The sequence below is a fragment of the Bos taurus genome, chromosome 22, assembly GCF_002263795.3.
Source record: "Bos taurus isolate L1 Dominette 01449 registration number 42190680 breed Hereford chromosome 22, ARS-UCD2.0, whole genome shotgun sequence".
Classification (NCBI taxonomy): Eukaryota; Metazoa; Chordata; class Mammalia; order Artiodactyla; family Bovidae; genus Bos; species Bos taurus.
Window position 1 is genome coordinate 12,682,916 of NC_037349.1, and position 24,084 is coordinate 12,706,999.

Sequence of the window (24,084 nt, forward strand, 5' to 3'; positions counted from 1 at the left end):
CAGTTTGACAAGCGCCCCGTAGGCTGAGGGCTCCTCACTCTGGCTTACTATCACCATAGTACATCTTCACCTTTGAAGATAACTCACTTCCTTGCCGAAAATTTTCATCATGCTTAGCACTTCTCAAGGACAGAGTTGTTTTGTGGGGAAAAAAAGTATTTTGTGGAGAAACAAAACCTAAACATAATTACAGCGCAATTTCCCAGTTGTTAGAATGGAAGTATTTTGGAGATTCTATGGTGCACTGGGGAGGGAGCTGAGATAGTCTGGGAGTGTCCTAGAACACCCTCCAGGAAAGTCCTGCAGTGACTGAAAACTGTCCCTAAAAGCCAGCCTAAGTTTTCCCCCTTTTTGTCTACAGATACTTGCACCAGTTTCTAAGGATGCTTAAAGCCACAATTAAGTTTATTCCTTTGCTTGTATGTCAGCTCTTCATTTAAATGCGGAGTTTGTTTTATTTCAATTTAAAAACCTGCGTTCCTCAAAGAAAATTTCAAAAAATACTCAAGAGGTCAAGAACCTATCCACTTCTCTACTTGTATATCCGTAGTTCCCACCCTGGGTGCACGTTAAAATTATCTAAATTCTTTCGGTTTAGCGTTGGGCATATGTTTAAAACCTCTCCAAGCGATTCTAAGTGCAACCAGACTCCAAACCTACTGTATAATTAACAATCTGGCTACTGGTTATTTCTTTACAGTCGTTTAATACCTAGGGCTTCAAATTTTCAAAATGATCGCCCTCATCCTGTAACTCCTTTTTGAACCAAAGAATGTATTTTAATTCTTTTTAATGGCTGCATGGTATTGGGCGGAATGTATATTAACTAATAATTGCTATCGCAATTCTTCTACGAAAAAAATTCTCATGCGTTCCATCCGTGTAGTCTTTTTTTTTTTAATGGGAAACTTCCCATTAACAGAACTCTTTAAAAATCTGATTTAGACACCGCTAATTTGTCCTCCAAAAACCGCAAAGTAACTTCTCCAGTTTTTGTTCATCCCACAGAGGTTTGTTCAGTGCTTTCCCACGAAAGAAAAATGCAGTTTAAATAAGGAACCCGCTCAAGCGCCTAAGTACAAAAAGCTGGGTGAGAGCGCCAATCCCAACGGGCAGAGCGCCAATCCCTTGCCGGTCTTTCCGGGCCGCAACCCATTTCGAAATCTGAGTGCACCAATCAACCCTCCAACTTCCGGCATTCGCTGGCGCCCGCGCTAGCGCCGTAGCCCGTCTTCCGGGGGAAGGCCCGCCCCCAAGATGCAAGCCTTCATTGCGCTTCCGTTGAGCTTTCGTTGTTATTGGCTGGATGCGGACTATATAAGGACGTCATTTCCGCCCGCCCGTCCTTTCGGCGCTACCTAGAGAGGGGTCCATACGGCGTTGTCTTGAGTGAGTTGCTTTTGGGGTGCCGGTGGCCCTCAGGGTCAAAAGGACAAGCTTCCTGTTCAGACGAGGTGTGGGGAGGACCTGGGGTGAGAGCCCGCAGACGGAGTGCGTTAGTCTCTGACTGGGCGCTCTATCGCTCAAACTGGCGACCCACACGTGGCTGGGCCCGGGCCGGGACGTTCCCACTAGGCCTCGGGAGCGGGGAGAGGTTGCGCTCCCGCCGCGGAGGCCCCGGGCCGCGGTGCGGGTGGCCGAGGGTGCAGAGAGACCACCTTACGCTGCGCGCTAGTTTAGACGCAAATCCCGACGCTCGGTTGTAAATCCCGAGGTTTATGCTCCAGTTTTCTCCATCTACTTGAATTGGTCTCATCCTTGTTCATGGTGTTCAGGAGTTAAGGTTCTTGAGGTTTTTGTTAATGGAAAGCTCCAACGTCACGTTTCTGTTCTCTCGGTTCAAAATAACTTGGACAAGGAATGCAAAAAAAAGTCATAACAGACTGAGGTGTAGAGAGAAAGAGATTTAGTGACGAACAGACGCGAAAGTGCACTCGGGGAAGAAAGCAGGTGAGGAGCGCACCTAGAGCTTTTCAGACACACACACACACACACCCCATTTCACTTTGATTTCTCTTTGGTTTCTATGGGAGGTTTCTTGATTAGGGGCGAAGTACACTTTGTTGAAATTGGATGGGATCTTGATTGCACCTGGTTCTGGAAGGCACCGCACATGCTCTTTAAGAGCCATTTTTCTCTATGAGCGCCCTTCCCGAGAGGTTGAAGAGCAGTCACCTGCAGCTAGTATGCTCGGCCAGGCCCTGTGGATTTGTGGGCAGGGTTTCCTATTCAGATGTGACGAGCTTTAATCGAAATCTAATTTATGTTCGTGTTGTAAACGCCATATTTGACGCTTTATGGTCACATTAAGGGCAGCAAAAAGGGGTTGGAGTTCTTGATTATCTGCGTTTGAGGAGATTGTCCTTGATCTGGCCTTGATTTTCTCCTTTCAAGGAAAACTAATAATCTCAGAAGTAGCGCTGAAGGTACCACCTTCAATCTGCTTGAAAATAACGCCTATTTACATCACCGTTGCTCACCTTCTGAATATTCTCAGACATGGCTGCTCTTTCACATCTAACTCCTCTGTACCTTGAGTGTTAAAAAGTCTCAATTCACTGTTTCCATTTAGTTACCTGGGTGTTTTGTCTGTCTCTACACCACTCTTTTAGCAGGATTTGCTTTTCCAAGGTGTTACATAGATCTGTTAATGTTCTGTCATATCCACTAGACTGACCCCACTGCCTGACACTGTAGGAGGTGTGGTCTATGGTTAAGATTTCAACATTAAGCCACCTGACTCCCAAGAGTAGAATGTATCATCTCGCTTGAGTCCCTCGAGTTTAAAGGACTTTGATTAACTATTGTTTTTCAGATTCCCGTCGTAACTTAAAGGGAAGCTTTCACAATGTCCGGAGCCCTTGATGTCCTGCAAATGAAGGAGGAGGATGTCCTCAAATTCCTTGCAGCAGGAACCCACTTAGGTGGCACCAACCTTGACTTCCAAATGGAACAGTACATCTACAAAAGGAAAAGTGATGGTCAGTCATTGCTTTAGTGCTCTTTGCTTGGTCATTCCAGCTATAAGAACAAGTTTTGACACCACTATTCTGGTACTGAGTTGAAGTGCTTTGTGAAATTTGAGCCTTAGAGGGCTCTCACTAAGTGATGAAAATAGATCTTTAGATTGGTAAGAAGCTTTAAAAATATTAACTGATCCGGTTGTTTTTAAAGGAAAATTCTGAACTCCAGTGGAAGAGTGGAAACTGGTAGGTTATGTGTCGTGGGTTGGGCCTTGAATAAGCACAATGTAAAGATGAGAAATTTACTAGCTTGAAGTCTCTGTCATGTCCAACTCTGTGACCCCATGGACTGTGGCCTACCATGCTTCTCCGTCCATGGGATTTTCCAGGCAAGAGTACTGGCGTGGGGTGCCATTTTCTTCTCCAGAAGATCTTCCCAACCCAGGAATCGAACCTGGGTCTCCCGCATTGTAGGTGGACGCTTTACCATAGCTTCAGTTCAGTTCAGTCGCTCAGTCGTGTCCGACTCTTTGCGACCCCATGAATCGCAGCTACCATAGCTTAGTTCCTAATAATTTATCTCCCAGAGTGCCTTGTAATTTGTAGCTACCAATACGGGTTTGTAAAGCTGATTTCTGAATTGGGAACAAGCATTTTTGTTTTCATTTATGTATCAGGAAAAGTAAGGTAGCTTTTGATGAGACTGGAATGCATTAAGTTGTTCAGCTGAAATAGAAACACTAAAGGATTTACCCCTGTGAGTGGCAAGGTTTAAAGGAGTTCGCGATAAATTTGACGTGGTAGTTGACGAGGAAAATAATGGTAGGCCACAAATAAGAGCTTCTTGGATTCTGCATGGGAGGCTTGAGAGTGGGTTAACACAGGAGGATAAGAAATGAAAAGATGCATTTTGCACATTATTAAAGCTCAGAGTGGAGGCCAGTCTTGGCCAATGAACTGCTGAGTGTCGGAAGTGTGCTATATTAATGGCAGGATTTTCGCTAACACCAGTAGAGCTTGCCTCTATGACTGGAGTTTGATAGTACTCGCTGCCACATGACTTCACGTTTTTAGAAGAGTATTACCTTACAAAACTTGGTTTGCTCTTAAGAAAACCTTGTGTCCCCGCCTAGGCATCTACATCATAAATCTGAAGAGGACGTGGGAGAAGCTTCTGTTGGCCGCTCGGGCCATTGTCGCCATTGAAAACCCGGCTGATGTCAGTGTCATATCCTCCAGGAATACTGGCCAGGTGTGTGGAACAGTATGCTTGGTTTTTGCTATAAAGCTTACAGATGTTTGGGGATGTATAGAAAAGCAGTAACAAACCCCAGAATGTATTGAAAAAACATTTGAAACTGGGCTAAGTTAGAGGAATTCCCAAAATTAAAGATTGTCACCGTATTCATCACATCTGACACTTAAAATTCGTGTTGTATCATTGTGTATTTTCCTGAGCCGCTGAATTTCAAGAAATGAAAAAGTGGCTCACTGCCGTTTTCAGCAGTGAGCTTTGAAGGTTTTAAGTGAAATATTGGACTTCCTGGTGGTCCAGTGGTAAGAATCTGCCTGGTAATGCAGGGGACATGGCTTCAATCCTTGGTCCTGGAAGATTCCATGTGCCCCAGGGCAGTAAGCCCACTCACCACCAAGTACTGAAGCCCCTACCCTTAGGGTCTCTGCTCTACAGCAGGCGAAGCCATCACCAATAGAGAAAGCCCACGCGCACAAAGGAAGACACTGCACCCAAAATTTAATTACATTCAGGTTTCATTTCTTTAAAAAAAACTGAAATACTGAGTTGAAAAGTTAGAATTAAATGCCAGTTTTTAAGGAAGGGCTTCTGTCGATAGGACATCACCACACTCTGTCACATCAGCAAGAGTAAGAATATTTGCCAGATTAAGTGAATAAAAATAGCTTAATAAACATTGTCTTTCTTTGCCTTCATTTTTTGAAACTTGCTCTAGGACACCAGTCCATTCCCACTGGTAGCTGCCATCTTTTCTCCACACCCCCGGGGGTCCAGCGTTGTTTGTACACATTTTGATGATGGCCGTTTTGAATAGTGAGAACCAGTTCCTCAGTATGAGGGAAATTTACCAGTTGGTATTGGCAAGCTGAAATTTCTGCCTTAAATGAGTTTATTTTCTGTTACCCACCTCAAGACATTTGCTGATGGCAGGTGTCTATAGCCCTGCAGGCTCTTGAAGGCTTAGTGCCCACGGCCATGGTTTGAAAGTTGCTATTGCGGGAAACGGCCACAAGGTGGCAGGATTTCTCTGCTCAAGTTAGTTTACTCAGGCAACCAGCGCCTTACTGTAAGTCCTTTTCCTGGGTTGAAAGTTAAAAGTGAAAGATGCCAGAAGAAACACTTAAAAGCTTGTCTGTTGTTACTTTTATTTTTATTGGAGTCAGGTGGATTTACACTTGGGTGTTGGGTGTAGGTGTACAGCATCTTGTCCAGTTACCGTGTATGCTTGCCTCTGCAGTTCTCTTCTGGTATAGGGGGTAAGAGCGTTGAGTAGAGCTCGTGTGCTATTGAGGAGGTTGTTGATGATGAATTTAGTATGTGATTCCACCTGTAAGCCTTTTGAGTCTCTGACTCAAGTTTATTTAGTATGATCCTCCCTAGTTTGATCCCTGCTTGCTGCCAATGGCATTTATTAAATTCTCCTTTTCTGGCTGTGTAATATTCCATTTCCCCTAGCTACCATTTTTTCTTTACCGGTTCTTGTGTGGATGGGCATATTGGCTCCTTGCCTCTTTGGGCTTGTATAAATAGCAGCACTGCGGTGAGCTTTGGGTTCCATGTGTCTTTGTGAATTCTGGTTTCTTCCTGGTAGACACCCAAGAGTGGGGAGCTCTGTTTTTACATTATTAAAGAACCCCCATTGTGGCTGTTTCCAATTTACATTCCCACAAGTAGAATAGGAATGAGTATGTATTTTCTCCACACCCTGTCCAGCATTTATTGTTTGTAGATGTTTTGGTGATGGCTGTTCTGACTGGTGCTATCTTGATTCCTTGGGCTTCTGTGGTGGCTCAGATGATAAAGAATCTGCCTGCAGTGTAGGAGACTCAGGTTAAATCCCTGGGTTGGGAAGATCTCCTGAAGAAGGGTATGACTCCCCACTCCAGTATTCTTGCCTGGAGAGTTCTATGGACAGTGGAGCCTGGTGGGCTACAGGTCATGGGGTCCCAAAGAACCAGACACAACTGAGTGACTAAAAGGTTTTTTGGACTGATGCCTCAGAGTAGTTTTGATTTGCACATCTCTAGAAATGAGAGTATCAAGCCTCTTTCCGTGTGCTGCTTCTAAATACAGTGTGAGGGAGATTTACCCATCAGAATTGGCATTCTGAGTGAGACTGAGGCTTGATTCCACCTCCCGCCTAATAATTCCCCCAGGCATTCCCTGGGGCAGTCCCTGTCATTTACAGCCCTGCAGGCACTGGACTGGTAGTGCCCGAGGCCCTGTGGGTTGCTGCTGCCCAAGACGGCCACAGGTGACTCCTGTTCCTGGGTGACAATGAAAGTGGTAGTTGATGGAATGAGCACCCAAAGCCTTATGCTTTACTTTTTCTAATGTAATTTTTATTTTTTATTGGAATAGAGTTTTTCTTAATAACTTTAATTTTTTTACCTTATTTTTAAAATGAAAAGTGATCAGTGATAAGAGGTGCTATTCACAAAGAAGACAGACAACAGAAACGATTAGACGCCTAACAACAAAGAAACAAAGCAAAACTGTAAAAAAAAAAAGGGGGGGGGAATAATCATATAGTGAGACATTAATATTTCTCAGAATATTTTATCAAGTGCAGAAAAAAAGAAAAATTGGAGCATCTTGAATGATGTCATTAATAATTAGAATAGATTTATATCAAGTTATAGTAATTTTATATCCTAAAATTTATTTAAAATTTTGTATTTTACATGTTGCTATTAGATGTCCACAGAACATTTGGAAAAACTGGCTAAAAGATGAACATTACTAAGTTTCAAAAAGTAGACTTCTTTGTGTTTGAGTTGTTGTTTTCCATAATAGGTTATTAGAAGATACCGACTTTAGTTCCCTGTGCTGTACAGTAAGCCTTTGTTGCTGCTTGCATATCTGTTTTCTAAGTCAAGTGGAATCAAAATGTCATACGTTGTTTTAGTTAGGCAGAAATTCGTGTCTTCTAAAATATACGTATTATGCATATTATTTATATACACAAAGGCTTTACTACTACGCTTCACAAATGCTTGAGAAAGAACATTAAGCTAAAAAGAGATGGAAAAATTGGAAACCATAAACTAAGTGAAATGGGAGCACTGAATATGAAATAGAAACGGAAACAAACTAGATAATAGTAAGGGATCTTACATACAGTCCAGTTGTTTCTAAACATTAGACACACATCTGGAGCACTGGCAAACAAAAAGCAATACCTGGGCATTTGTACTCACAACAATTCTGATTTGCATGTGGATTTTAAGTGATTACAGGTTTTTCTGTTAAATGGTAGTTTTGGTGGTACAGAATTCTGTTACTTTTCTGTTGGCCAGTCATGATACAGTGGTATTAAGTGAGTAATAGCTACATAATGGCAGTAGTGAAAGATGTTTATCAGTTTTCACAATCAAAAAATAAAAGATAATTATAATTGTAAGCTGTAATGGGAATATGATTAACAATATAAAATAATGACATACAATTTGGCGGGGGGAGGGGGGGTGGTGTCAAGCAGAGAGATGTGGTAAGTGGAAGTGCATTCATGCAGGTGTTTTCATCCACCCAGCCGGTCTGTATCTTTTGGTGCATTTAATCCATTTACATTTCAGGTAATGTATGATCCTATTACCATTTTAATTGTTTCAGGTTTATTTTCTGTAGGTCTTTCCTTCTCTTGTGTTTCTTGTCTGGAGAAGTTCCTTTTGTTGTAAAGCTGGTTTGGTGGTGCTGAATTCGCTTTTAACTTTTGCTTGTCTGGAAAGCTTTTGATTTCTCTGTATCATGCCATTCCCTGCTGGCTTGTCATTTCCATTGAGAAATCAGGTGGTAGTCTGATGGGAGTTCCCTTGCCACGTATCTTCTCTGTTTAAGGTTTGCCAGTTGGATTACTATGTGTCTTTGTGTGTTCCTCCTTGGATTTATCCTACCTGGGACTCTGCTTCCTGGACTGGATTGACTATTTCCTTCTCCATTTAGGGGAGTTTTCAGCTATTACCTCTTCAAATACTTCCTCAGGTCCTTTCTTTCTCTCTTCTTCTGGGGCCCTGTAACGGGAACGTTGGTGTGTTTAATGTTGGCCCATGGGGCACTCGGGCTGTCTTCCTTTCTTTTCAGTCTTTTTTCCCCCTGCATTCTGTTCTGTGGCAGTGATTTCCACCCTTCTGCCCTCCAGGTCATTTACCCGTTCTTTTGCCTCTTCTGCCGTTGATTCCTTCCAGTGTATTATTTATCTGTCTGTTTTAGGTCTTTGGTAAACAGTTCTTGCATCTTTTCAATCTTTGCTTCCATTCTTTTTCCAAGATCCTGTATCATCATCTTCAGTATCATTTTGAATTCTTTTTCTGGAAAGTTGTCTGTCTCCACTTCATTTACTTGTTTTTCTGGGGTTTTATGTTGTCTGTTCATCTGGGACATAACCACCTGCTTTTTCAAGCTGACTAACTTTCTGTAATGTGGTTTTGTTTTACTCGCTGTGGGCCTGTGCTTGCTTCTCTGTCTGCCCTCTGGAGGAGGCTGTGACTTCTGTAGACTTCCTGATGGAAGGGACTGGTGGTGGGAAAGACTAGGTCTTGCTCTGGTGGCAGGGCCTTGGTCAGTAAAGTTTTAATCCAGTTATCTGCCGATGGGTGCTCCCAGGGATTGTGCTCCCTCCCTGGTAGTGGTTTGGCCTGAGAACACCCAGCCTTGGGTTGCAGGCTCAGTGGTCAGGTTAGTGGTGACCTCCGAGACGCTTTACGTCTAGGAAGGACCTTCCCAGACTGGTGCCCCCATCCCTGCGAGCCTCTGTGGGCCCACACCTCCACAGGAGGCCCTCCAACGTGAGCGGCAGTTCTGGCTCTGTCTCCTGTGGGGTCATTGCACCTTTCCCCTGAGTCTTTGTGCACGCAAGGTTTGGTTTCTGCCCTCCAAGACTGGAGTCTCTGTTTCCCCAATCCTGTGGAAGTCCTATAGTCAAATCCCACTGGTCTGCAAGGTCGGATTCCCTGGGGATTAAGCCTGATGTGAGGTTCAGAACCTTTACAACAGTGGGAGAACTTCTTTAGTATTCATTGTTCTCTGGTCTGAGTCGCCCACCCAGCTGGCGTGGGATTTGGTTCCATCATGACTGTGCCCCTCCTCCCGTCTGCCGTCTCGCCGCGGCTGCGTCTTCGGGTGTGGGGTGTCTTTGTGGTAGGTCCCAGCATCTCCTGTTCTGGGTCTGCAGCAGCTAGTTGTGGTTTGGTGCTCTTGCGGGAGGAGATGAGCGCGTGTCCTTCTGTTCCGCCGTCTTGAACCGTGAAGTCAAGTTGATTTGCGATGCAGTGTTCGCTGTAGGTGTTGTATTAGTGTGAATCTGTTAATCCCAAACTCCTAATTTATCCTTTCCCCCATGGTAAGCATAAGTTTGGCTTTTAATTCTGCGAGGGAGTTTGTCCCTGGTAAACTTGTGCTACCAACTTTGAGGTTCCACCTATAAGTCATTGTAATAGCAGGATGAGCACAGCCTTTAGCAGGCAGCCATCGCTGTGCCTTGTTACCCCACATCCTGGTTACTAAGCAACGAGTCTTACTCAGCCTTTGGTGGGTACCTCAGTGGGCCCTGCCTACAAGCAGCTGTCAATGGGGGACCATTAAGGAAGCAATTCAGCCAAGGGTCAGTAGTGTGTGGACCATGAGGCAGATGGAGGCCTTCTGATGGAGTCCCTCTGACTCACCCAGCCTTGGGCCGGCGAGTGAGCGGGAGGGCCCAGGGGACAGACTGGGGACTACGTCCTGCAGGGCTCCAGAGCCTTCACTAAGGCCCTCTGCCAGCTTTGGACCTGCCTGGGTTGCAGTCTGTGAGACCTAGACCTCCCTCAGCTTTGGTGTGGCCTGAGGAGACTGAGGGCCAGTTGGATTGGGTGCCTGGCTCCCTCGGGGATGACAGCTGGGCAGGATGTGGAGACCTGGCCCTGAAGAAGCTGCCAACTGAGATTTGCCACCTCTTGGCCAGGATGGGACCTTGCCCTTTCTTGTCAAGACAAAGAATAACATTCATTTGGTAGAGATTCATAGGAACATTGTTACCTAACCATGGCCAGACCTCAAAAACAAAGGATCTGACATCAAGAAGTTTGCAACAACTAACCTCGCCCCTCCCTCACCTTTTGCTTTCGCTTAAAGCTTTCAGTAACTTTAGGTGCTCTTAGGGCATGCGCCGTCCATCTCCTTGTATGAACCTGTAATAAGCCTTTCTCTGTTCCAAACTAAATGATTAGTATGATTGGTCTCACTTGGCGTTGAGCAAACAGGCTTGTGATCCAGAAACAAGATGACGTTGGCCTTTTGTGTCTGACTCGTTCATTTAGTATGATCCTCACTAGGTTCATCCAGGCTTGCTGCCAGTGGCATTTATTAAATTCTTGTTTCTGGCTGAGTAATAATCCATTGTCCCTGGCTACCGTTTCTTTCTCCTTTACCTTTCTGCTGTGGGTGGCGTTTTGGCTGCTTCCCTCTTTCAGCTTGTGTAAATAGCGTTGCAGTGAACTCAGGCGTGCGTGTGTCTTTGAATTCTGGTTTCTTCCTGGTAAGACACCCAGGAGTCGGGTGGCAGGGTCTTAGGGCAGCTCTGTTTCTGCTTTACTAAGGAACCCTTGGTTTACAACCACAAACTTTAATCCACACCCTGTCCAGCATTTATTGTCTGTAGATGTGGGTGGTGGCCATTCTGACTGGTGCTAACCGATTTCTCAGTGTAGCTTTGATTGGCATGTCTCCACAAATTAGCAATATTGAGCCTCTTTTCGTGTGTTTCTTTTAAACATGGTGTGAAGGAGATGAAACTGTTGAAACTGGCCTCCTGAGACTCTGCTGCCTTTTTCCCCAGTTATTCACCCCAGACACTCCTGAGGCAGCTGTCATTTACAGCCCTGCAGGGCCTGGTTTCAAGGTCGCTGTTGGCCTGAAATGGCCACATGGTGGCAGGATTTTGTGGAAGTGCCAGAAGAAACACTCCAAATCTCCTTTCACATTACAGCTTTTTATTTTCTAAGTTTTGTGGTTTTTTTGTTTTTAATGCTTATGTGTTCATTTGTTTGGTTGCATTGCCCTGGTTCTCACTTGGAATCCCCAGGGTCTTTGACCCTTGTTGCATCATGGGGTATCTTAGATGTAGCATGTGGGATCCAGTCCCTTGACCAGGCAAGTTTCTGAGTTTTATTTTTATTGGAGTAAAGTTGATTTCCAATGCTGTGCTTGTTGTAGGTGTGCAAGGTCGTGTCCAGTTATGTGTCACCATCTTCAGACCTGTTTCCATGGGAGTAACATATATACTAATAGATATAAAACTGGTAGGCAACGAGACCTCCTGTACAGCACGGGGAACTCTCCCTGTGCTTATGGTAGGTCTCGTTGCCTATCAGTTTTACATAGATTAGCGTATATGTTAATTCCAAACTGTGGCTTTGGTCCTAGGCCTCAGCTGTAGTTTCAGATCCCTCTGTTTCGTTGCAACCTGGTGGTGTCTGCCTCTGGGTTCAGGGAGGCCAGGGTTGCAACTGGAGCTAGTGAGTAGAGGCAGAGGCCACCCTGGCGACCTCGCCTCTTCTCGTGCCGCTGCACAATAGCACTCCCATCTGCAGCGGGACTGCTCTCCCCCCGACCAGGCTTCTTGCTTGGTGTCCTCTAAGGCAGCACTCAGCCCTCACCTGGCCTCGCGGACACACGCCTCAGGCTGCAGTGAGCAGGGCGGTGGCACAGACTGCCTGCGCGGGTCTCTGTCCTGCCCGGCACAAACCAGTCATCTTTGTGCTGAGCTTCGGAACCTCCCTTTTTGTTCCAGTTAATATCCCTGCCAGTGAGGGAATGTTCAGGGTAGCGGGTGACGTTTCCTCTTTTTCAGCTACCTCCCAAGAGGACTGGGAGTCCGCCCCACTTCCTCTTTTTTGCCTCCTTCAGCCCTGTTCTGTGGAGCTCTTTCTTGCCCTTTGAGTTGTTCCTAGGTGTCCTGTTATATGTACAAATGTACATTTATACATATATACAAATATATAACAGTGTTGGTGGAAGGGGGTGAATTCTTCTCAATTCTCATTTTACTCAATTGTCCTGATTAGGCCTCCTTGCAAGAGTGTTTTAACTGGGCTTTATTCCCCTTGTGGCTGGCTTAATCACTGGAATTCTTTGGTGAGGCACATGGTTGATGGTTTTAATTACTGCTGTAGAGTGAGCTCAGTGACCAGTCTATGCTTCCATCAGGGAAAATTTACTACCTAGATTACAGAAGTGCTCTGGTGGTCAGATTCCACATGGTGTGTTTGCATTTTGTGTCATTTTTTAGTCTTATGAGGACTTTGGATGTACAGGAGTCACTAGCCCGTTACTCGTAAGTGGTACTTGAACCAGGCTGGTTTGCTGTGGAACCAGCAGAAGTGAGGGTGTAGTGAGCATCAGCTAACCCGAGGGAAAGAGCGTCCCCAACAGAGGGCCTGGGTGTGGGGCCATGCTTTGCGTTTTTCTTTTTGTCCTGATTCTATGTTTCCAGGCAATAAGTGGAAGATGGAGAACAATCTGCCTACAAGGCAGGGGACCTGGGGTCGATCCCTGGGTCAGGAAGATCCCCGGGAGAAGGGGATGGCAACTCACTCAGTATTCTTGCCTGGAGACAGAAAAGAGGAGCACAGACAGAGCAGCATAGCAGGCTGTAGGCCATAGGGTCGCAAAGAGTCAGGCGCAACTGTGTGACTAACACTTTGAGTTTTCATAGAACGATCAACTACTAGATGTTTTGAGCAAGGCTTTGGGGGAGCTTCCTGCTAGATAGCTTGCTTGGTGACATTACAGAAGGTGGTGGTGGTCCATTTATCATCGCAGGGCTCCTATGGCACCGTCTCTGGGACGCTTGTTACTCTTTCTGTTGCTTCTTCCAGCGAGCTGTGCTGAAGTTTGCTGCTGCCACTGGAGCCACTCCTATCGCTGGCCGCTTCACTCCGGGAACCTTCACTAACCAGATCCAGGCCGCATTCAGGGAGCCAAGGCTTCTGGTGGTCACCGATCCCAGGGCTGACCACCAGCCCCTCACGGAAGCCTCTTACGTGAACCTGCCAACCATTGCCCTGTGCAACACGGACTCTCCTCTGCGCTACGTGGACATTGCCATCCCGTGCAACAACAAGGTAACAGTCTGTGACTGAGCTGGCGCGGCCACTGAGTGCTCCTCCCAGGCCTCCTCTGCACATTGTTAGAGCTTGGGGTTGAGGCCGCTGGCCGGTGAACTCTCAAGTGTAGGTAGTGTGCTACACGAGTGGCAAGTTTTCGCTAACGCCACAAGGGTCTCTGGCCCAATGAGTGGAGTTGGATAGTAATACTTGCTACAAAAGTATGATTCTAAGGAGAGGTGAAAACATTTTAAAGATTAGCCTTTTTTTTTTTTCTCTTGAATATTCCTAACTCTTCAGGCAGTACTTGACTTTTCTGTTTTCTCAGCTCATGTATCCTGCTCTGAGATCCTGAAAAAGGTGGGTTACCTATGGTTCAAATTGGTCGTTTGTCACTGATCTCACACCTGGCTACACGTAAGAATGGGGCAGAGGTTTTCTTTTATTTCTACCAATATTCAGGCACTGGCCCCATTTTGTTGAGTGGAGTCTTAATTAAACCCAGTTAGTTAATTCCAGTGGCAGACAAGATTAAGAACCAGAGATAGAGAACAGTCTTGGTATAAACTTTCATTTTTGTTTTAATTGGAGTACAGTTTTAAGTGTTGTGTTAGTTTCTGCTGTGCTATAAACACTTTCAGACTAACAGACACGTCTGCTCACGTGGTACCAAGGGACCTAGATGATGAGGGGACAGGTTAGGTGGAGTAGGGGGTGCTTATTGTTCGGGGTTTGCCAAGTGTCGCTTTAACCTGGTGCTCTTGCAGGGAGCGCACTCAGTGGGTCTGATGTGGTGGATGCTCGCCCGGGAAGTCCTGCGCATGCGTGGCACCATCTCCCGAGAGCACCCGTGGGAGGTCATGCCGGACCTCTACTTCTACAGAGATCCTGAGGAGGTGAGCTTCGTCCACAGGGGCTTGTTGTCACTCACATAAGTACATGGATACTTTTTACTGCCAAGAACAGAAACTAATCCGCCATTGCATATAAACTAAAAAATATTTTCCTAAACTAGATTGAAAAGGAAGAGCAGGCAGCAGCTGAGAAGGCTGTGACCAAGGAGGAGTTTCAGGGTGAATGGACTGCTCCAGCTCCAGAGTTCACGGCTGCTCAGCCTGAGGTGGCAGACTGGTCTGAAGGCGTGCAGGTGCCTTCCGTGCCCATTCAGCAGTTCCCCACTGGTACGTATCAGGGTCCAGTATCTGTAGGAATACAAGCAAATTGGTGGGACGGGGTTACAAAAGTAATCTGGGGATGTGGCTGATGACCTCCTTGTATTTTCTCAACAGAAGACTGGAGTGCTCAGCCTTCCACTGAAGACTGGTCTGCAGCCCCCACCGCCCAGGCCACGGAATGGGTAGGAACCACCACCGAGTGGTCGTAAGCTCTTCTTCCAGACACTTGCAGAACTTCCACAAACTTCCACCAAAATGGAAATTTGGTTGATGGAAAATAAACTGTTTCTAAAAATTTTGTTCATTCATTTCAGTCTATGGGACAGACACACCTGGTATGAAAGCCTTGCTCAGCCTAGTGTGTGGCTCTGGGCCCAGGTGTTCTCAGCAGAGGATAATATTCATGGGGCTGTGATTCAGAGCAGCTGGTCCTGAGTCTGGGCATGTGGCCAGTGCTTATTCTATCACTTTGTCGTTCCTTAGTGTGTAATTTTAAAATAGTTTTAAATAGTAAAATACGTCATGCATGTAGTTGATCTAATAGACATACCTATGTATTCTTGGAGAATACAATACACAGAATTGGTCAATACAGCTCTGTTACCCAAGAATTAGGACACTAGCTTTCTTTAAAAAACCAAGGTAAATAGAAGTGTCAGGCCAGAAGGAAGCTGTGGTCACCAGCGTCCATTCTCCCTTCTTCCATACTAACATGGTGCCTGGAGTATGAGCTGAGTGTAAGCTGAGAAACTGTTAGAGCTAATTAATGTCTGAGGCATCAGTTTCTCAGCAAAGTCCTGTGAGAAGAAGCAACTTGAGGTAAATCTAGGCAGCCTGTAGCAGAAGTGGAAGAACAATTCAGCTGTCACAGTAGGACGTTCTGTCTGAGCTGCGGTGCACTCAGCCAGACGCTGCGTGTGACCAAGGCACACAGCTATGCCTGTGCATCTGAAGAGGCAGACTGAAGGAGAAAACACTTTATCCTTGAAAAGCTAACAGAAAAGGGTTGGGTAAGATTAAAGGTGTTTTACAAACATACCATAAAGAAGAAATACCATAAAGATTTTGGTAACCATACTTTCTATCAACAACTGTCTGCTGGCCAGTCAGCAGACCGTGCGTGCTCAGTTGTGTCCAACTCTAACCCCATGGACAGTAGCCCTCCAGGCTCCTCTGGCTGTAGGATTTCGCAGGCAAGAGTACTGGTGGGTTGCCATGCCTTCCTCCAGGGGATCTTCCTGACAAATTGAACCTGTCCCTGGTATTTCCTGTATTGGCAGGTGGATTATTTAGCACTAGCGCCACCTGGGAAGCTAAATTGGTACATCATGGTATTATTTAGTAGCCATCCCTAACACCCTCTTAAAGTGAAAATCAGTCATGTCTAACTCTTTGCAACCCCATGCATGGACTGTAGAGTCCATGGAATTCTCCAGGCCAGAATATTGGAGTGGGTAGCTGTTCCCTTCTCCAGGGGATCTTCCCAACCCAGGGCTCCTGCATTGCGGGCAGATTCTTTACCAGCTGAGCCACAAGGGAAGCCCGATACCCTCTTAGGGGTATATCAGAAGACCCACGCACACATGCGTTAGGACGTGGACAGAATGCTGCTGTGCTACTGGTGGAAGTGTAAACTGGTAACATGGATATATAACACTGCAGAGGTTTCAATTCATCCCAATCCTGGGTGTCTACAGAGAAGATGAAGAGACGGGTGCCGCCATTCAGTGCAACACTGTTTATATAAGCCAAAGGGGGAAGCAGCCACAATGTCCATGGACAGAAGATGCTAAGAGATGGAACCCAGACACAGTGGGGTATTAGAGTGAGGAAATGCCACTGGCAGCACCCTGGGTGGACCCAGAGAGGATCACAGTCACTGAGCTGAGACGTGAGTATCAAAAGGCATCCTAAGTAGGACTGAACAGTGGTGGTAATGAACTAGTCACCAAGGAGAAACTTAGAGAAACACAAACTTGGTTACCATAGGGTAAATCAGGAGTTTAGGATTAATATACACAAGCCTGGCATGCTACAGTCCATGGGCTGCAAAGAGTTGGACATAATTTAGCAACTGAACAAAAACACTGAATACATATGAAGTTGATGCTAAGAAGCTATGTACCACAGGGAGCTTGACTCAACACTCAACGTCGGGAGGGAACCTGAAGAGGAAGTGACATGTATAAACGGACAAGATTTTCTCCAGGGGATCTTCCCAACCCAGGGCTCCTGCGTTGCAGGCAGATTCTTTACCAGCTGAGCCACAAGGGAAGCCCGATACCCTCTTAGGGGTATATCAGAAGACCCACGCACACATGCATTAGGACGTGGACATCTACATATGTTGTACATATACAACCAACACCGTAAAGTGACAACTCCATTTAAAATAAGGAAAGAGTAATAATGAGACAAGGTTTGGGGTATTTCCTTTCTGCCTAGGAACATGACTTACTGGTCTCTAGAGTAACCAGCTGAGGCTAGGGAGAAATCCTGCCCCCTTGTGGCTGTTTTGGGTAGCAGCGACTTTTAAAACCTGTACCCTGGACACTTGATAATCACAGGGCCTCCAGGGCTGTAAATGACACCTGCCCTTTTGATCAGAAAAGTGGAAAAAGAATACATTAAAATGGGGCACAGTGTCAGGAAGCCAGTTTCAAAAAGGAAGTTTCCCTCTCACTTTTTATTTTTCATTTAACTTTATTTTGTATTGGGATATAGCTGATTAACAATGTTACAGTTTCAGGTAAAAGGTGGAGGGATTCAGCCATATATATACATATATCCAGTCTCCCACAAACTCCCACTCAGGCTACAGCACAGCACTGAACAGAGTTCCCTGTGCTGTACAGTACCTCCTTGTTGGTTATCTGTTTCAAATACAGCAGTCATACATGGCCATTCAGAACTGTAACTATCCCTTACCCCCCTTCTTCCCCTGGCAACCATACGTTCATTTTTTCTCCCTTCTTTTAGAAGCAGCATGAAAAGGGGCTCCACATGAGTAATTGTTAACATCAGGGACGTGCAAATCAAAGCTGCAGGCAGGAATCGCCTCTTGCCAGTCAGCAGGGCCATCAGCAAACTCTACAAACAGGACTTCCTGGTGCTGCAGTGGGTAAGAATCCACCTGCCAGTACAGGGGGACACGGGTTCGATTCCTGGTCCATGAAGACTGTATACACTACAGAGCCAACTAAGCCTATACACCGCGGCTGAGCCTGTGCTCTAGAGCTTGCGAGCCACACCTACAGAGGCCCGCGTGCCCGAGGGCCTGTGCTCCACAAGAGAAGTCACAGCAGTGAGAAGCCGTGCGCCACAGCTAGAGGGCAGCCCCCACTCTGCACCTGGAGCCAAGCCCATGCTCTGCAATGAAGACCCAGCACAGCCAAAAGAAGCCTAGATGCAGTGAATGCTAGAGCGGATGTGGGGAAAGGAAGGCTCCTCCGCTGTTCTGGGAATGCAAACTGTTGACAGTCCACGGAGAACACGAGAGCTCTAAAAAAGAGCTACCCTGTGATCTATCCGTTCCACTCCTGGGTGTCTACAGGAAGAAAACCAGGATTCAAAAAGACACACGCAACTCGCCACTCAGCACAGCACTAATTTACACAAGCCAAAAGAGGGAAGCAACCACCATGTCCACGAACAGAAGAATGGGACCTAGACACGATGGAATATTGCTCAGGCAGAAAGGAGAGTGAAATAATGCCGCTGGCAGCACCCTGAGTGGATCTAGAGGATCACGGTAAGTGAACAGAGGAAGACCAGTGTCATAGGATACCATTTGTAAGTGAGATCTGATCATTGGTGGTAATAAACTAGTTTACCAAGGAGAAACACTTGCAGAATTAAAGCACAAACTTCCGGTTATCCTAGGGGAAAGAATAAATCAGGAGTCTGGGTGTAACAGATACACAAATACATATAAAATTGATAAAAAGGACCTCCTGTATAGCATAGGGAAATACTATAAAGGAAAAAAAGTCAGTAAAGGAACAGAAATTTATGTATAACTGATTGACTGTGCTATACACCTGAATCTAAATTGATATTGAAAGGAAACTATTTCAATGAAAAGGGAAAAAAAAAAAAGCTTGCTGCAGGATACTGAAGAGAAAGCTAAAGCAAAGGTTCTTGAGGGGAATAGACCCCCTACAGGAAAAAAGTCACTAGTAAGTTTCCCTTTTTTTCTTTTTTTAAAGCTTTTTCCTTTTGGTCAACCTCTGCCCCTCCCTAGCAGGACAGCTAAAATCTGGGTAGAATCCAGGGGCTGTTCAAGTTGAAGATCAAGAACTAGTCTGGAGCAGTTTAACTAAAATCACTCGTAACTCCACGAGTACACATTGGCAGTTGTCTCAGAGAAAGAGAAGCATTTCCTGTGCTTGTCCTCACAGGTGTAAGGACTGTCCAGCTAGTTACTCCAATTAATTGGTGTAAGGACTTGAGATTGGTCAAAGACAAAGGGCTGACCACAGTGGACAGCTTATGGTGGGCGTACAATGACTCCTTTTGTCCTCTTCCTTCTCAAGGAACAGGAACAATGCGGTTAGAGTTCGCATTTCACACCCCCAAATTCCTCTTTTGGTCCCTTTTATGAGCTCAGAGAGTCCAATAAAACTGAAGAAGAAGGGCATCTGTCTGGATAACTGTCCCTTAAATACTACCAAATACCTTCAAACACCAAAGAAGTCTCAAATCCAAGTCATCGTCAGAAAAAAGACATTGCAAGACCAAGTCGCTTTGTGGGATACTTAATATTCAAAGGAAAAAATAACTTGTAACTTGAAGGAAATCAGGTAGCAAATCCTTCTGTCATCCGGAAACAGGCCTGGGACTGGTAGGATTAAGGCAGTTGGTTTGGGGCCATATATGGGGGATTTCAAATGGCCATCACAACCAGGCCTTCATGATTTTATCTTCCTCGCTTATTTTTATGCATTTGTCTATTTTAACAGTGTGGGTTTAAGAAACTGCCTTGTACCTCCATGGTGACCAATTCTTAGTAGTAGAAGGCACAGCCCTCGTCTGTCCAGGTCTTTGTTGGAAAAGCTTTTGGTAAAAGTGGACATGTCTAGCTAATATCAGACTGACCTTGAGAAACATTGCCTAGGAGTTGGGTTTGGGGGCTTAGGACATCGCAGGGCCCTCAGAGGCTCATGTCATCCCTTCATTCCAAGTCATTGAGGTCACACGGTGTTCTGGCTGTAAGCACACAGCCTGTGGGCAAGGACTGGCTGAGCAGTAGGCAAGGCCTTTTGAGCACTCACCCTTAGCCAGTGGTGCTGAGAGCTTATGTTGGGTGAGAGCAGTGAGCAGTAGGCTTGTAAGCAGCTGTTTACAGGAAACCACCCTCAACAGACAGTCCCTTTTCCTATCCCTTTAGCAAAGCTCTACTGGAACTTTTAAGTCAGGAATCCCCATGCTCTACTCATCTCCAGCCCAAGCACACCTTTCAAATCTTAATCTCACTACACCTGGCCTAAGAAATCAAGAATAAGTAACCAGATTTCTTTGCCAGCCTCCCCTTCAGTAATCTGAATGAACTATGTGAGTAAGATAACACCTACAGATGGGATTCCCTGGCGGTCCGGTGGTCAGGACTCTGCTCTCCCTCCAAGGACCCAGGGTCACATCCCTGGTCAGGGAACTGAGATTCTGCCAAGGTGCGCTAACATGCAGTCATCTAATAAGGGCATTCCTCTTACTGGGGTCATGATTTGGTTCAGCTTTGGGTACTGCCAGGTGGGCTTCAGGTACAGAAATCTTCCCTGTACAGAGGGGTGCGGTCTCTCTAGTTACAGGAGTCAGTCTGGGAAAGCCCGCTGACTGGTCATGTGCATAACCCCCCATGTGAGGCGGCAGCAAAGGAAACCGTCTGTCCTGGGAGCGGCTCCTGGACTGAGTTGGGGGCCCTTCCAGGTCTTAAGACGTGAGTGAGGCGTCTTAAGACGCCTCGGTGAGGCCACACTGAGTCCCAGGACTCCAGCAGATGACACGGGGTTTCTAAATGACGCCTGTACAGAGAGGCACTCCCGAGTCCCAGTGTTGGGAATTGGGGCTGGATGGGAACAGAAGTGGTGCTTATACTGGCACAGTGGCCAGAGCAGCTAGTAACAGCAAGTAACAAGTAACAGCAAGCCGCAAGTAACAGCTCAGACCGCAGGCCCAGCTGGAGGAGTGAAAGTTCGGAGCAACGTTTCCTCACTCTGCTTCCTGTCCGTACTTTCCCTGATGTCACAGCTCAGGCACTTGCACAGAGTTCACCTCTAACCATTAAAAGGATGCCTTTTTGCCTTGGTGTCAACCAACCAGGGGTCAATGCAATTGAAAAGAAACTTGATTACTACTGTGACATACAACAATTTGAGATTATCAAAAGAAATGATATAATTTACCAGGGTAAAACTTGATTTGGAGGTAAATGGAGAAACAGTACCAAACAAAATGAAACGAAAAATCCAAAGGACAGACAGAATCCCAAAGAAACCCTCAAGTTTGGCCTCGGGGTTTTGCATATCCCAATGACAAACACGGCGCACAGGGCCCCAAGGTAATCTGCCTAAACCCCTCGTGGAGATCCTAACTGACGCTCCGGCCACACGTGGGTGCAATAAAATGTCTTCCTCTTGCAATTTAGGAATAGCTGAAGCCCTCACCATATTTAAAGTCAGAAATTCAAGACAGACAAAACACAAATGCTAGCATCCAAACAAACGAAAGAGCTGGCTCACAGATTGGGTAAATTCCAACAACCCTTCCCTGTCTCCAACAGGGCCCCCAACTTGACTATTGCAGAGAAAATGCCTGAAACAGAGAGTAAATAAAGTTCCCAGCTAGAAGCAGTGGAGCCACTTACCCTACTGAATCGAGCCCGTTGGCTCCCGGATGTCGATTCCTTGCTCCAGTTGCCAAGTGCTGGGCAGCCGGTGCTGCGTTCGGGAATTTTGAAGGGAAGATCCTCAGGACAAGTGGTTCCTGCAGCTGCTAGGGCCTTACCTGAAAATCCCCAACCAGGGCCAGCTAGTCACCAGCTGGTTCCAAGTACAAGCTTGTACTGCTCTCCGCAGGACAGGCCATAAATTGAGAGGCTGTCAGGGCAAGGAATGGCGACTTTAGTAGGAAAGCCAGCACCCCATGAAGATGGTGGACTTGTGTCCTGAGTTAGAACTCAGGCTTCCTTTAACTGACAGGGAACGAATCAAACATTTCTTGGTTTCTGTCAGCCTTCACAGAGGGTGTGTTACTTTCTTCCCACCTGCAGTCATTCATAGATGGATCTGGTCAAGACGGTTCCTGTGTGCTAAACAAAGGAATTTTAGCTTAGTGCTTGTTATCTGGGAGGCAGGGTTCCCAGAGAAGGGCCAGAATGCCCAAGCTTATAGGCAACATCTGTTTCCCAATTAACTTGTACAGAATACAAAGGTTTCTTCCTGTTACACAGGGACTGGGGAAGGAAGGACGCTGCAACTGTGGATGTGGGAATAGAACTGCTGAAATGTGTCCAGTGGGCCAGTGTGCTCAGTCGCGTCCGACTGTGAACTGTGGACTTAGCCCGCCAGGCTCCTCTGTCCATGGGGTTTTCTGGGCAAGAACACTGGAGTGCCTTGCCATTTCCGCCTCCAGGACAGAGGGACTTGCCAAGTTGGAGATTCCCACCCTGCACTCTCAAAGTCTCGGAAATAGTCCATGACTATTTCCAAGAGATTCTCCAAGTGAGTCTGAGGCAAGCGATCTCTGTAAAAGTTTTTGGGAAACACTTCTTTAGAAACCCTAGTGAGGTTCCTCCAGGCTTGCTGTCTAGAGTGACAAGGTCAGGAAAAGAAATGGGCGGCGGGGGGAACTGGGGAGAACAAAAGGGATTGGATATAGCATGTAAGCCATCTGTTGCTCTGTAACAGCCTATCTCAAATCAACAACACGTTTAGTGTTGGGTGGTTCTTTTCATAGGCTCAGCCGACCTGGGATGAATTTACTCACGCGTCTGGGGTCGGGGCCCGTGGGCCGGATGATTCAAGGTGGCCGCTCAGCCTCACTTTGAGGCTTCTGGGCCACAGTCATCTGTCAGAACAGTCAGGGTTTGTGCACACCCAGGCAGGTTCTGGGAGTAACAAATGATTCTCAAGTTTCCTCTTGCAACACTTTTGGTATCTTATTGGCCAAAATAAATCACCTGTCCAAGCCCAGCCTCAGGAGGTGAGAGAGTTCCCCGAGAGTGTGGATACAGGAAGGCAAGGGCAAACACAGGCCCTGAAGTCTACCTCATGGAGGAATGAGAACAAAAGGCAACTCGTATAAAGTAAAAATTAATATGAGGTTCCCAAGACCGGGTGAGGCAGGGGATCTAGACCCTGCCTTTAGGAGCAAAGAGTGTGGCCAAGGCACCTTGGTCAGCTCCTCTGGAGCGAGTGGAGAAAGAGCTATGGGAGCCTTTAGGCTGGAAGTCCCCTGCCCCACTCCTCCTCTAAAACTGGAGCCTGTGCTCAAAAAGATCTGGGAAGAGCCACAGTAAGACGGGGCACTGGGTCCAGTCCAGGATCCCTCGCGGCTCCTGCGGGCACAGGGCTGAGGCGGCAGGGGTCTCCTGGCTCTCAGCAGTCGCGGCCCCGGACTTGGGGGCCAGCTGAGCCCACTGCGGGCCCGACTCTCCCAGGGACGGTGCAGGGGCCTCGGTCTCCTGCACACACCAGTCCTGCTCTTCACTGGGGGGGCGCCCTTGTCCCGCTGCTTGCAGATGGCAGGGCGGATGCTCAGGGGAGCCCTGGCTGTTGCTTATTGCCTGGCCTTGGCCCTTATTGGCTGGCATGCTGGCAGACTCGGTTGGATTCCCCGACTTGAGGTCCTGGCACTGGTGGGAGGGTGTCACCAGGCTCCTTGGCATTGGGGCCCAACTCCTGGTTCCACTGGCCTCAGCTCCCTACCCTGGACTCAGGCAGAACCTCTCTGGTAACTGTCTGAGACTCCAACGACCCCAGCCAACGCCCAACGGCCCCAGCCAACCCCCAATGGCCCCAGCAAATGAAAAAAAAATGGCCCCAGCCAATCACCAAGGGCCCCAGCCAACCCCTAACAGCTCCAGCCAATCCTCAACGGCCCCAGCCAAGCCCCAACGGTCCCAGCAAGTAAAAAATGGCCCCAGCCAATCACCAAGGGCCCCAGCCAACCCCGCGCCCCCCCCCCCCGCCCTAACAACTCTAGCCAATCCCCAATGGCCCCGGCCAACGCCCAATGGCTCCAGCCAATCCCCAACGGCCCCAGCCAATCCCCAAGGGCCCCATCCAACCCCCCCCAACGGCTCCAGCCAATCCCCAACACCCTTGGCCAACCCCAACGACCTTAGCCAATCCCCAACGGCCCCAGTAAGTCAACAACATCCCCAGCCAATCAACAAGGGCCCCAGCCAATCAACAAGGGCCCCAGCCAAACGCCAAGGCCTACATCCAGCCCCCGGAGGCCCCCAGTGACTCTGGATTGGGGCTTTAATCTTCTCCCCCAGGTGGGGTGGGTGCTGATACTGGGTGGGCTGCCTAGAGGAGGCAGTGTTTAGGAGGGCTGGTAACTGACAAAGGAAGATGGTCTTCAGGGTGTCCTACGCTGAGGTTAAGGGC

At 47.1% G+C, this 24,084-nt stretch overlaps 1 protein-coding gene, 1 long non-coding RNA gene and 2 other non-coding genes across 6 annotated transcripts; 3 read left to right on the plus strand and 1 right to left on the minus strand.

The window, feature by feature from the left end:
* The first annotated feature begins 1,344 nt into the window (after positions 1–1,344).
* Positions 1,345–14,768, plus strand: RPSA (ribosomal protein SA). Of its 3 annotated transcripts, XM_005222370.3 has the most exons (8): positions 1,345–1,389; positions 1,859–1,950; positions 2,816–2,981; positions 4,097–4,215; positions 13,071–13,316; positions 14,066–14,194; positions 14,314–14,479; positions 14,588–14,768. In XM_005222370.3, the coding sequence occupies exons 3-8, from the start codon at positions 2,849–2,851 to the stop codon at positions 14,680–14,682; spliced, it is 888 nt and encodes a 295-aa protein (XP_005222427.1). In that variant the 5' UTR covers positions 1,345–1,389; positions 1,859–1,950; positions 2,816–2,848; the 3' UTR covers positions 14,683–14,768.
* Positions 3,873–4,023, plus strand: LOC112443558 (small nucleolar RNA SNORA62/SNORA6 family). Its single transcript, XR_003031969.1, has one exon. It is a non-coding gene; the product is annotated as a small nucleolar RNA SNORA62/SNORA6 family (small nucleolar RNA).
* LOC112443559 (small nucleolar RNA SNORA62/SNORA6 family) lies at positions 13,371–13,519 on the plus strand. The gene has a single exon (XR_003031970.1). It is a non-coding gene; the product is annotated as a small nucleolar RNA SNORA62/SNORA6 family (small nucleolar RNA).
* Positions 13,687–23,637, minus strand: LOC101903734 (uncharacterized). Its single transcript, XR_009492335.1, has 3 exons — positions 22,457–23,637; positions 21,336–21,779; positions 13,687–14,500 (listed from the first exon to the last, which is right to left on the minus strand). It is a non-coding gene; the product is annotated as an uncharacterized lncRNA (long non-coding RNA).
* Between the last annotated feature and the right edge of the window lie 447 nt (positions 23,638–24,084).